General features: G+C 40.6%; 1 protein-coding gene across 1 annotated transcript in view; it reads left to right on the plus strand.

The window, feature by feature from the left end:
* igsf21a (immunoglobin superfamily, member 21a) overlaps positions 1-15,080 on the plus strand; it is a 270,100-nt gene that overhangs the window by 230,374 nt on the left and 24,646 nt on the right. The window contains exon 5 of the mRNA XM_084061419.1: positions 5,070-5,185. Within this exon, the coding sequence (XP_083917545.1) occupies positions 5,070-5,185 (116 nt within the window). The remainder of the gene's footprint in view (positions 1-5,069; positions 5,186-15,080) is intronic.

The raw sequence follows: 15,080 nt of genomic DNA on the forward strand, positions 1-15,080 counted from the left end.
CTTTGGTAGTCTGTTCCCTGTCTGTAGCTACTTTGGGATTAGCTGAGTTGTCCTTCTTCTCAGTCTTTGCTTTCTTCAAGTTGGTGAGTTGAGTTTGAAGAGTAGCGACTTGCTTCTTCAACTGTTCAGTCTCACTTGAATCAGTCTCACTTGAATCAGTATAGGCACATGCACTCTGTAGATGTGACGTGACACGTTGCTTGGAGGCACCTAGGTGTTGCTTCATGCGACTTGCTTTTGCAGCATGTTTATCCTCTTCTGTGCGAAGGAGCAACAGCAACTCTGCAAATGAAGGGGGATTTTTCTTTCGTTGCTTCAGCTGGAGTTCAGCTAGAAGTGCATTGTCCCAGCAATTTCGACAGAACTGGTTGAGGAGATGTCGGTTGACTTCGCTGGCAGATACGCCACCTCTTCTTACTGCTAAACTCAAGACTACCTGCAACCTGTGTAAGTAGCTGGAAGGCTTTTCATTTGAGTCTTGGAACGTAGTCAGGAACTTGGCAAAGAGCTCATCTCCATCTTCTACTGTGCCATAAGCAGAATCTAGCAGCTCAAGATAAGCTGCAGGGGATGCTTTTGGACCCAAGGGCTTGGTGACTTCAGTAGCTGGTGGCAGAAGACTGTCAAGGATTCTCCTAGACCGGTGCAGGTCTGAGACAGCAGGGTCATTCATCATCAGTTCGACATTGGTGCGCCATGTGTCATAGTCAACCTCATTGGCAGGACGCGGAGACCTGCCTGAAAAGGCTCTGAGACGTGCAGGAGCAAGATGATGCAATGCAGCTTCTTGGCTTCTCACTATGTGTTCAACGACGACCCTCTGTATGTCAGGAGGGTTCACGTCAGTTACACTGAGGTGTGGAAATGTCCTTGATTCAACCTGTGCTTGGACAGGTGATGCATTGTCATTGGTCAGGTTTTGAAGTTGAATCGGTGCAGCAGGTGGCTGCTGAGGTTTCATAGTGGGTGCTTGAACTGATGTCAGATTGAAGGTGACACTGGGTTGAGAACTTGCACCAGGTGTGGAAGTTAAATCAACTGAACTCGTCGACTCAAGGATAGGTTGTGTGGCAGCCTTTGGCGGCGCGGGGGTTAAGTCAACTGGGGTCTGTGTTGGGTCTGGCCCTGGGGATTCACTTGCTCCGTCTTCACTGTTACTAAGAGGTGGAGCAGCAGATGTGGTAAGTTTAACAAGCTCTCCTCGTAGCAGTTCTTCAAAGGATTTCCCGCTTAGCTTAGCTATGGTTTGCAGCTCTTCAAGGTAAGTACAGGTGGCGCTACTGCTTGCTGTAGGAATGTACACAGAAGCTAGGGCCTTTACTTTGTACTTGATATCTGCTCTGCTGGGGCTGTCATAAGTAAGGGGCAAGTGAAGTGACTCCATGGATGCGCCAGACACAAACTCATAAATTAACTGCCCATAAAATGGGGATTCATCATCTTCAATGGGGAGTATACGGCTAATTTTGCCATATGTTTTTAAGTGTTCAGTGATTTCCTCATCAAATTCTACACCGATAAGCCCACTAACTATGACTGAGTTAGGGATTTTGACCTGTTCACTCCAAACTATTTCCATTTTGACCGGGCTTCAAAATAAACTTGTAAAGTTTTTTTTGTTTTATCTATACCGGTTACCTCGTTTGGTCATTAATTACCCACAATGCTCCTGGCTAGCTCGCCAAATTTTATGTAACACGTGTAACACCTTTGAATATAATAGACTTCAACCACTACCATATAAGGCATTAATCCTGGGTTGGTAGCTCGCCATCCTTGGTAGACCTAAACTCTGGCCTCATCCAAAAAACCTGACCTGTATGCCATGCATACAGGACCACATTGAAAAACTATGATTAACAGTAATTCAGAACAGCATTTCACAATAGTGTCTTTCAATCAATCAAAATAAAATACAATCTATTTTCAGTACAACAAACTTCTTATAAAATAAAATACATTCTCATCATGAAATAAAATAAGATGCATTGTAATAAAGTGCTTTTCTCACCAATGACATCCAAATAATAGTGCTCCTCTAACCACCAGGAATGGTGGTGCAGACAGAGCAGCTACACCCAGCACACATTCAGCTAGGAATGAAAGGTGTGGAAAATAACCTTGCTTAGAAACCAATTCTATCAAAAGCTTAAATATAACAAAATGTACAAAAATGAAACACACAGTCATCTACAGTGGTGACATAAAATAACTCTGTTCCATTTAGAGTGCAAAATAATTAACCAGGTAGGTTAGCTTGGAACTCAATGCTAGCACTAGCCAAACAATTGTGCTAACTCTGCATTGACATTGCATGGTAACTTAGCCTATTAGCTGCTATCATGGCTAACAGCATGGCTGCTTTAGCTGCTAAAGTAGCAAACACAAAGTTTATAGCAACTCACCAATCTTATCAGAAACAAACTCTTTGCCCTCTGGCAAGAGTGAGATGATGGGCAAATTGTGTGCTGTCTGGTGTGGCTTCTATATTACTTAGATTCAACTTAAAAGTATTATTTTGTTTCTTAATTAGAGCTCTGTGGCTCTGCACTCTGTCTCTCTCAGGGATATCTCCTGCAGTGAAGGTTGCCAGGTTGGATTCTGGGGTATAGGGATTCACAGCAGAGAATTGGGCAGTGACAGAGAGGGGCGGGACAACTAATTGAGGGGTGTTGTCTGATTGGGGGAATTCATCTGTCAGTCTCCTTGGCTGGCTTTCTGTCAGCAGCAGGGTTGTTGTTGCCAGGCCAGTCAAGTTAGGTAGACTTGCTCTGTTTCTTCAATAGTGACATTACTTGACAGAATATCCTCATTTATTAATACATCTGGTAACCAGTCTATATGACCTGGGTTACACCCTCCTGGCTAGCTCGCCAAATTTTATGTAACACGTGTAACACCTTTGAATATAATAGACTTCAACCACTACCATATAAGGCATTAATCCTGGGTTGGTAGCTCGCCATCCTTGGTAGACCTAAACTCTGGCCTCATCCAAAAAACCTGACCTGTATGCCATGCATACAGGACCACATTGAAAAACTATGATTAACAGTAATTCAGAACAGCATTTCACAATAGTGTCTTTCAATCAATCAAAATAAAATACAATCTATTTTCAGTACAACAAACTTCTTATAAAATAAAATACATTCTCATCATGAAATAAAATAAGATGCATTGTAATAAAGTGCTTTTCTCACCAATGACATCCAAATAATAGTGCTCCTCTAACCACCAGGAATGGTGGTGCAGACAGAGCAGCTACACCCAGCACACATTCAGCTAGGAATGAAAGGTGTGGAAAATAACCTTGCTTAGAAACCAATTCTATCAAAAGCTTAAATATAACAAAATGTACAAAAATGAAACACACAGTCATCTACAGTGGTGACATAAAATAACTCTGTTCCATTTAGAGTGCAAAATAATTAACCAGGTAGGTTAGCTTGGAACTCAATGCTAGCACTAGCCAAACAATTGTGCTAACTCTGCATTGACATTGCATGGTAACTTAGCCTATTAGCTGCTATCATGGCTAACAGCATGGCTGCTTTAGCTGCTAAAGTAGCAAACACAAAGTTTATAGCAACTCACCAATCTTATCAGAAACAAACTCTTTGCCCTCTGGCAAGAGTGAGATGATGGGCAAATTGTGTGCTGTCTGGTGTGGCTTCTATATTACTTAGATTCAACTTAAAAGTATTATTTTGTTTCTTAATTAGAGCTCTGTGGCTCTGCACTCTGTCTCTCTCAGGGATATCTCCTGCAGTGAAGGTTGCCAGGTTGGATTCTGGGGTATAGGGATTCACAGCAGAGAATTGGGCAGTGACAGAGAGGGGCGGGACAACTAATTGAGGGGTGTTGTCTGATTGGGGGAATTCATCTGTCAGTCTCCTTGGCTGGCTTTCTGTCAGCAGCAGGGTTGTTGTTGCCAGGCCAGTCAAGTTAGGTAGACTTGCTCTGTTTCTTCAATAGTGACATTACTTGACAGAATATCCTCATTTATTAATACATCTGGTAACCAGTCTATATGACCTGGGTTACAATAGCATATTGTGATATGTCGTGAGCTTGTATATCTGCTATTTTCAGCATCTATGTAGATGGATAAGATGTGCTTCACTGTGATTCTAATGCTCACAGATAAATAGATAAATGATAGATAGATGAATAATAACTCATAGATAAATAATAACAATAATATTAGCAATAATAATAAAAAATAGTAAGTAGGTAGTAACACAAGGGGATTAGTAAAAGAAAACCAGAAAGCAGGTATACTACAGAATCTTGCTTGGCCCGAAGTACTTGTACTGGGAATTAGTATGGTGAAAGAGCTTTTTAACAGGTGTGGATCTACATGTAGAGGATTTTATGTATAGACCCCTGGGAGATCCCGGTCAACGGAGTATATAGGGTTTAAGTGGATAACGTGGCTCTTCAAGAATCAACTGAGCCTGGAGTGTGTGGGAATTGTGCAGCTGGAGACCATGTGCTATAGTTAGCCTTCATTCACTTGCTTGCTGATATTGAATGGAGAAAGAAGAAGCTGTGAGATTATGTGTGCGCATGAATAACCCACATTCATAAGACAAGCTACTCCACAGTGACAAAGTACTGCATGTCCAACGTCAGATTTTCTGGCGGATGAGGGAGATTTCCATTCATTACCTGCCTCTCCTCCCCCTGTGCTCATACAGTAGACCGCTGTGAAGTCTTGCTCACATGTTTTCTGTATACTGTACCATGACATACATGTGAGGATCCCCAGAGATATTCAGACGGTGGGGTAGTGATATGGTATGTATGAGATGTGGTCCTTTAACCAGCCTCATCCAGCTCACCATGAGCCCCAGGGATTGTCTTTGAACCCATGGCCCCAACCACTCAGTTTCAATTTTATAGATCATCAAAGTAGGTACTACGCCATTTATATACTGTACATGCTGTATAGTAGGTACTTCATGGTTGCATATTTAGGAAAATATTCATGTCCGCCTTTGCATCCCCCACTTCATTCGTATGGGCTAATTGATGAAATGATGTCACGGTCTGTTTTCCCACAGCGCCTCCAAACAACATCTCAGTTATGGCGGAGAACACCCCGGCTCCGTTCAGTCGATACCAAGCCCAGAACTTCACTCTTGTCTGCACTGCAAGAGGAGGCAAACCGGCCCCATCGGTGAGTTGCTATTGGGAATGCATTTCACTCTGTCCAGTGGGAACCGCTCGGTTTTCCACTGCTTGTCCTAATCATACACGACACAGGTGTGCCATTGCGTGCTCCTGAGAGTGCTCCGAGGGAGTTGGCTTGTTGTTGGTGTTTTTTTGTTTTGTTTTTATGGTCAGAGCTTGAAGCAAAAAAAGGCTCAACTCTTAGCAAAAACAAAAAGCCACACATCAAATGGGTTTTCAATGGTCACATACAGTAGCGCCAAGGAGATGTGTCCAGTGTGACACACAAGCATGAAGCATCTGTTTAGTATTTCCAGCTTCAGACAAACCACAAAACTAAATGAGGGGAAAAGAAAATGTATGAATACAGATGAAGTACCCGACTGAATAAACCAGGCACAAGTACAGGCCTGTACAGTAAATCCCTGCACTCATCCTGAAGGAGCTGTCATAGAATGCTGCTGTCGCCTCCATTAGCAATACTGTGATATGACTGATTGCCGATGCCAATGTAGTCATGCAATGTAACCATTTAAAAAGGTAGATCACATTTAAGAAACATAGCTATTAATATTATTTATGGTCTCTGTGAGGGTAATTCATCTAATCACAGTGACATGATAGGAATGATTGCACATGGAATTATCATTACACACCTAGGCACCCGCTTTTTTATACACAATTACACACACACACTAACAGTCATACACATGGAATGCGAACACACACAATCATGTGCACAGTAAGAACAAAACCTTTACTTTTTGACCACTTAAACCCTATATACTTCAATAACCTGGACTCAGTACTGGGTTCCCTCCTTTTTCCCCTCTACACAAAATCTCTGTGCCAAAATTAGCAGATCCACAAGCTCACAACAAGTCGCAATGCAACGCATTGTGAGCTTGTGGATCTTCTATTTTCGTCGAATGGTCACCTATTACATGCCCAGAATAGGAACGTTAGGGTTCATGTGCTTAAAGTGCGAGATAAGGCAGTGCAAGATATCTGCAATCACATGCGTGTGGTGACATGAGTCCACAGAAGCAGTCTAAGTACAGAACACTTGCTGTTCGTCCCCACCGAGTCATTAATCATTGTCCGTGGGTGTATGGTAATGGACTCCAGACCCTTCACACTCCTTTCTCCTACAATTATATGAGCACGGTGAGAGGTGAATGCAAGGTGAACGTGATTTCCGTCTCAACCAAGATACTTCTCGGTATTATGTGAAAGCTATGAGTGAGGTATCTGCTTTGTCCGGTACTCCCCGCTGAGGTATCACAGGAAGTCGTAAGCCATTAAAAGTACAGCACTGCTGGATTCTTTTTTCAACCCCTGACAGAGGAAATGAGATCTGAAAGGTACTGTATTGTCTGGCCACTTTGACTGGACCCCACCCCCTCCATTACTGGCAAAATGCCCTTTCTCACTCATTGCATGAATGAAAAAATGACGGACTACAGACGGACGGATAGACAGAAACAGAACAAACATTTCAAAGGACATTTAGACGCTACAGACTGACTGGCAGAAACAGAACAAACATGTCAAAGGACATTTGAAAGACGGACTGACTGACAGAAACAGAACAAACATTTCAAAGGACATTTGGAAACTGATGGATTGCCAGATATTGAGGTTTCTCCATGTATGTGCATTTGACTTGAATAAATAGATCAAATGTTTTTTGCGCCAATGATAGCTTAATTCAAGGAGAATTCAACGAAGGTTATCTGATATTACCTTTGCAAGGCCATTGAAGCATTTTACTGCAAAACCATTTTGTGGTAATTTGACCAGGAACACTATCTTTGAAAAACATCCGTTGGTATACTTCTCACATTGAACACTTAACTGCTTCAAATGGCAATGGAGAGAGGAGTGGATTTCATGTACTGAGTATTATAAGGTAATTCCATCCTCTCACAGAATGAGTTATGGTACTGTGCCATTCCAAAAAGAGACAGGGAAATATGAAATCATTTTAGCAAGTTGAAGTGAGTGGATATATAGATAGAGTACATTATGTACTGTACATTATGTTGTTTTGGTATATTTTGTTGTGTATATCTAAGTGAATGTAACAGCAAAGATTCAGGGCCCTATATCCTCTGTAAGCGCTATACCGGTGCTATATCCCTTTTATTTTGCAACTTTGCAACTGCTTTGTGCTCAGGTTGTGTACAGTAGATACTACATTTCCGTGCAGCACTTTTGTGCGTGGGGGTGTGTTGATCTTAAAATGAGGCGTGGACCGTGTTCAGTCGGGATCTGGGCACAATGCTATTTTCCCCACAGACTGTGCAACTTTACCCATGACTTTATTTGAGTAAGCAGTTATAAATTATTGAAAATGTTTCTGCTCTATACTGTTGCTTTCAGTGTACTGCACCAACGTCACAGAGACTGCTATATTTTCATACGCGCTAGCACACAGTACTTGACAATAAAAATAATTCTCATTCTCTTTCTGATCTCCGATGCAACCAACAAATGATGTAGTGAACACAAATGGGTGATAATGCCTGACTTATCCATAGATTTGTAGATCTGTTATTTTCAGTTTATGACATAAACTGACGCTGCCTGTTGTTAAGCGAGGATTCACACATTATTTTTATATATATATACACTTTTTTTTTTACTAGGCCGATTGAAAGGCCCGTTGAAAATTCCCCGTTGAAAATTCATGCCTCGCCACTTATGCTATAGAGCACCGAAGTCTGACATCACTGCCACTAGAGGGCGTTGTTTCACGGGTTTGTGGCTTTATTTTTTGTGTTGAAATCCCCATTTGGGAATCTTAGATCACGTCATATAAAAACTGTGTTCCAAACATAAACACACTTGTTTCTGTTGTTTGACTTGTTTCTAGTGTTTATATTGTGTTACTCTTTGGGTGAATGTGTACATTTACACCTTCAGTCGATGCTTCATATCCATATGAGTAAAATCGCCAGGGTGGTGTGTTTATTTTTGGAACACAGTTCTTGATTCCCCAATGAGGATATCAACACAAAAGTAAAGCCACAAACCTGCGAAAAGCGCCCTCTACTGGCAGTGACGTCAGGACTTCGGTGCTCTATACCAGTTGTACCCATTGTACCCTTAGACAGGCTGTATCTGTCTATCTGTGTCCCTTTTATGCCCATATCATACAGAGTTCCGTGTCAGCTGTGTCTGTCTGTCTGTCTTGTCTTGTCTTGTCTTGTCTTGTCTGTCTGTCTGTCTGTCTGTCTGTCTGTCTGTCTGTCTGTCTGTCTGTCTGTCTGTCTGTCTGTCTGTCTGTCTGTCTGTCTGTCTGTCCCTTTTATACCCACAAATGAAGATATCTGTATCTCGAGGTATGTGGGGGATACTCACCCACTCGCACACAGAGATTGTGTTCATTTATAGAAGGATTTATACATGTACATGTAACACTTTTGAATGAGCCAAGAACTTACAATGGGCAATTTACTTCCTCAATGTATATCTCAGGCAGGTTGCACAGTAGGGGATACGGCCAAGCGCAGCATCTACTGTACTGTAGTACACATGCAGCCCAAGTGTAAAGAAAACACTTATGTCTGGAAAAGTTAAATTGCTTCTGTGGAGAGTTGATCATCACCTGCCAAAGTGGCCTTGTACTGCAGGACTAAATCAAAACCCAGTAAATGAACACTGACAACAATCCACCTATGCACACAGTACCTTCAAGCACCTCAATGTGCTATGTACATCATGCTCAGCTATTTCTTACCTTAGTACTTGTTATTCTTAATTACATCTTTTGTTATTGTTGTTATTGCTGCTAGAATGTTGAGGAACCAAAACCAAATATGAGATGTAACATCAACGTATAATCTTGAATCTGGAACAAGGTTCATTGATTGATTTTATTACTGGATGCCTCTCTAGACTATCCAGCGCTGCAAATGTTTGTTTAATCTCCTTTGAGATCTTGTGCTGTGGTCCATAGAAATAATACCTTGAAAAATAAGCTTTAACTCCACTAAGAGATATTTACTTTCATGTTTATTTCCACCAAGTTACAGTAATTCACTTTTCCTGCTGTTCTGTTGTCATTTGTGAGAAATATATTTTGAGAGCTACAGTAGATTGCTTGTAACTCAAATATAAATCATTGTTACATACAGAAAGGCTTAGATTCAAGAATAGTATCATTGCCATAATGTAATTTCATTTTACAGTGTGCGAAGTTGTATAGTACTGTTATCGTATACAGTGTTATACTGTATACAATTCCAACTGTGTCAAAATTATCAAAGCTGACTAGTTGCTGTCACAGCATAAGAAGAAACACCAAAGTAGAACTATAGCTTTAAACAATATACTGTACAGTAGGCTCGACATATACTGTAGCATTACATTCTACACTATACTTGGTCTCTTCAATTTGAACAATGGCCACAAATATTACATTTAAACTGAACATTTGTTCTATATATGCTGCTATCCACAGCCATGCTATGTTGTAACAGAACCTCATTATTAGCTTTGTAAGTATTTGCTTGGATGTAGCAGCTTTGGCACAGATTCTTATGATCGGAACTTCAAACGCTCTCTTTCTTTCTTTTTTTAATGAAACGCATTGTCTTTATGGGTGTCGCTGCCTGGAGGCTTATTGTAAAATGAGCTGTTGTCAGCTGGATTTTCAACATCATATCTTTGTGAGCCCAGTCTCAGTGGTGGCTTACAATGAAGAAAGCAAGCATTTAATAGATACAGAACCATTGTTGTTCCTTTGTATTTCAGTCACTCAGTTATCTCTGTTTTGATGTGAGAATTATGAATGGAAGTGAATAAGTCACATATTGCACAGTATTGTTCCCTATGCAGCATGTTTTTACATATTGATTAATATTGAGAGTATTAACCTACATATATGGTACTATGGAATGGAATTTTGGTAATGGTTTTCTTTCAATATTTTTTTTATAGTCCTACTGAGATCTAGGGTCTCTTTTACATTAGGGATGTCTGATATTATCGGCCTCCCGATATTATCGGCCGATATTAGCATAAAAATTGATATCGGGAAAATATCGGTATCGGTTTTTGAAAAAAAAAAATATTTATTTATTTATTTTTTGCTTTATAAATAAGTTACAGGAGTTCTTACTGTATATGGTGTGTGTGATATGAAATTTGAGCTTACCCTAATCACAATAATCCCCGCATATATCGGTATCGGTTGATATCGGTATCGGTAATTAAGAGTTGGACAATATCGGTATATCGGTTATCGGTAAAAAAGCCAATATCGGACAACCCTATTTTACATGGGATATTTTATTATAACAAGTGGCCAATGACAAAAAACATAATCAAACTAGAAAAATGGGCTCCTCCGAGCACAGGTCTCTGCTCAGGACAGGTAGGTTATTGTGGGCCAGCAATGTTTCACGGCAATCGGACGCTGTGTTCATGATTTGAGGCATTTTGTTCAAAACAGGCCACTCCTGCAAACTTTAAATGCCAATCTTAGCCAATCAATATGGAATATGAAAACTCTTAGAGATACGTCCTAATCACCATAGAGATAATGTGTACCAATGTGTGTGATGTTTGGACAAAATCTGTAGGAGAATGATCAAAAAATGGGTTTAGCAAACATCGGCCTCCTGATGGCGCTGATAACAGGCTGATGTGAGAACATTTTACTTGGCGTAAGTAGTACAGTATGCATGCCTTCGGCCTGGTGGAGACAAAAAGAGAGCCAGAGAAGGGGGTGGAATGAGTGAGGAAAAGAGAGCACAATTCTGAAACAATGAACTTGTCAAAACATTGACATTTCCCCATGGATTCATGTCTGACAGCCCTGACAGCTGCTTAAAACTCAGAGGGCCCTAAATCTTCCGCCCGGCACAAGATGGCGCAAAGGGGTAGCACGATTATCATTGATATCTTTGAACCGAATCAGATGTCATTTTTATGCCTGTGCGGCACTCACGTTGTTTAGATAATAAACTACCTTCCGCCTATTTCTGCCCATGGGTGTGGTCTTAAAATGAGGTGAGGTCTGGTGCAATCAGGGTGCACTGCTATCTTACCACTGACTTTTGCAATTTGCGCTAAGACCAGCTTTTAGTTTGTCTTAACTACCGACGCAGTGACAGTGCAGATATTTTCTTACTATTTAGACAGCACATTATTGGGTAAGGTTTAAGATGCGCCAAGGTGGGTTCACAAAATGTTTACACTGATTGCAATAAGAATTCCTCCGATTTCAACACAACACTCATGTCAAACAATTTAAGTGACAAGTGATATGGTAGCCTACAATAAAAACATGAATATCGGCAGATACATTTCTTTTCAAGCACTTGATTCTTCATAAATCATATTAATAAGACTTAAACAAAAGATTTGCCTCTATTATGCGTCTCCACAAGACGACTGATGAGGAGAGAGAGAGGAAGAGAAAGGGTCAGAAAAAAAGTAGCCTGTCTACATTTTATTGTTGATAAAATATGTTAAAATGCCTCTCGTCATGTAAGAATGTCCTGAATCCATAGCCTCCTGGGCTGGCATTCTTTATCTGTTTCTGTAGATACGGTATTGGTACATCAAAATCCAAATGTGGATCCGAGGGCGCACAGAGTGTGTTTTCCCGCTGCATCCTTAATATGCAGTTAAGAAATAACCTAACTGAGAATGAGCATGTGCATTTTAAGCTGACATGAGGAGACATTACGCTTTGATCATTCTGACCGCAGTGATTCTGACCGTAGCAGCATGCTTTTCGTCTACCTCTCCTTTCCAGTTGATGTTTGTGAGCCGAGCTTTTCTTTCCCCTGTGTCTCCTCACATCATTATATCACATTATTTATGCTGCTCCCATAGCTGGTGGAATGCAAGTTTCCTCAGCAGTTTGCATCTCCACCAACTTGCAAAATCTGTCGTTTCAATAGCATTGCTGATGAAGGTAATGGGAGCCGACTCTGAATTGTTTAATTAATGTAATGCCCAAAACACACCCATGACTAATTGCACCATGAACCAGCCTTTAGCGCCCAGATAAGCTTCATCTAACTAACAAGATTGGAGAGGAAACACAACCAACACAATAAGTGCTGTGTTTGCAGCCTGCGCCAAAGTTCAACAAAATATGGCCCAGAGAGTTAGTCCCTTAAATTTGGATTCATTCCACGTAAACAGAGTCAGGCTAACATCAATTTCTGTATGAGTGGTGGGTTCACTTAGTTGAAATCACCCTTGTGACCTCTGACTATATCCACTTTTACTTTACCAATTATCTAGCACTTCTTCTGGTGGAATGAGAAAAATACAAGTGCCTGGTAAAAAGGTTTTAGGACCTGTACTGATCTCAAATTTCTCAAAAGTCCTCCCACTCAAAAGCGACACTGTCATTGACTATACAATAATAATGTTGCTTTTAATTGCAAAGTGGAATGATAACCTTACATATTTTAGATATCAGACACACTGGCAGTGGTTTGAATACTGAAATGTTTGCTGTTGTTTATAGATCTTTTTCTTAAATGTGTCCAGTTAAGCCTAGTCAGTGGAACACCCCACTGCTATAATATGATTTTTCACCGCTAAAGTCCTAAAAAGACATTTTGTCTCTTGTCAATAGCCAGGTTATTAAACCACATTGCTACTCTTGCCATGTCCAGGTAATTTTGAGAAATAGCATTGACTGTAGTGTGTAAGAAGAGCTTGCTATTGTATTTCAAGATCTGCCCTCATCTGATGTCATGGAAACAAGCCTCTGCCGTGGCATATTGATAATAGTTTCCCTGTAACAGTCATTAGAACACCCTTCGAGCACAAGCAACCACTGATTGAAAAGAGGAAAGATAATGTCTGTTAATAATAAGAACCAGATTTGTGAAAGCTCCAATCATCTATCTATCTATCTATCTATCTATCTATCTATCTATCTATCTATCTATCTATCTATCTATCTATCTATCTATCTATCTATCTATCTATCTATCTATCTATCTATCTATCTATCTATCTATCTATCTGTCTGTTCTACCCCTCTCTTTCTCTCTCTCTCTCTCTCTCTCTCTCTCTCTCTCTCTCTCTCTCTCTCTCTCTCTCTCTCTCTCTCTCTCTCTCTCTCTCTCTCTCTCTCTCTCTCTCTCTCTCTCTCTCTCTCTCTCTCTCTCTCTCTCTCTCTCTCTCTCTCTCTCTCTCTCTCTCTCTCACACACACACACACACACGTATGCACGCACGCAGACATGCACACACGCACGTACGCATCTGTGCGCGCTCTCTCTCTCTCTCTCTCTCTCTCTCTCTCTCTCTCTCTCTCTCTCTCTCTCTCTCTCTCTCTCTTATGCTCTCATTCTCTCTTTCTCTCTGCCTACCTCTTCTCTTCCTTCCTTGTTGAGTAATTCTGTCACCATGTAAATTACAGCCTTGTCCCTTTGACAGCAGCATGATTAATTGTGCCAACATAAAGGTGTATTTTGGCCAATGGCTGAAAAGAAAAGGTTTTATTGTTACATTTCCAGTAGGCTTTGGACTTGAGATGTTAGTGAGAGGAGCTGGGGAGATGAGGGGATGGAATGCTGGCAGGATGCAAAGTGCAAGTGCTTTCATCACTGTCTATTCATAGTAAAAAATGCAAAGCTATCCTCGTGACATTTCACCTTTCACCATCATGTGGCATTGTGTCTGGGCTAGCGCTTCGCATTACATCTCTTTCTTTTCACCTGAGCTAATTAATTTCAGAATGCAGTGGTTTGTGCACAGGCAATGTATGCGTGAACACAATGGACTGTGAGGCATTTGGGGATTTATAACATGGCCATGACTGATAATCACTTCATGTCCGTCCTTTATTCCATTCAGTATTGTATGTGACGGACAATACAGCAACATCACTGAAAATATTCAAAAGGCCCCATTACAAGAAAATATGCCACCTCTTTTCTAATCATATCCAACACCCCGAAAATACTTTATATTTAGAGGCAATGTTAATAATAGTATTGATAGGCAGTTTGGCTTCATTCCCCAGAGGAATTCTTTGGGAAAAATCATAATCAGGATTTACTCTTTTCAGACTTTTCTGATTAAGAGATACAAAATGTCCGGTAAACAGTAAATGAACATTTAGACTTGTGTGCCCAAACATACTAATATGAGACTGGTGCAGGTAGGGTAATTGCATGGGGTAATTTCTTCTATACAGTACGTATAGAAGTATAGTATCTAGATTTTGCATTATCATAATGTGTAAGAATTGTGCTCATTTTGGTATTATATACACACGTACACAAGTAAATTACTGTGAAATATTAGCAGGCTATTTGAGACACAAAATGCCAGTCACAGCTAGAAACATCCCCAGCTTAGTACTGTAACTTCAAGCAGGGACTTGTTGATTGCTCTCCAATTTTAACACAACGCCAATGGTTATTTTGTCATATCTCTTTCACAGACAAGAAGTTTGATGGAAATTCGATTTTAACAATGTAATGCTTAGCATAAAATTGTTGCTTCAGTCTCCAAAATGTATGAAGAATTGTTTAGGGTGACATATTCAAATATGTGACACACATTCATTGATTCATTTAATAGAAGGGTGACTTAAATTATCATTGAAAGGCCCACAATTTTAGAACACGCTGAGCAGATACGTATCTGTTCAGCGTGTTGCACCGCTTACAACATTGCGTTTCCCTATTTTGATCTGTATCATCATAGTAATAAAAAAGGAAAGTAGACAAATTGAACTTAGACAGCGGTGGCACTTGACTCTCTCATTGCAGCCGCAGGTGTGTCACCCCACTCATTCAGGTCTTTGATGTTCATTGATTGCAGTCTTTAAAATCCGGGTGGCAGTGAGGAGTTGTTGCTCCAGTGAGTCTCTGCCACCCCCCTGTCGGTCCACAGTAGTGCACACAGTGG

The sequence above is a fragment of the Gymnoscopelus microlampas genome (assembly GCF_963454915.1).
Source record: "Gymnoscopelus microlampas genome assembly, chromosome: 7".
Lineage (NCBI taxonomy): Eukaryota > Metazoa > Chordata > Actinopteri > Myctophiformes > Myctophidae > Gymnoscopelus > Gymnoscopelus microlampas.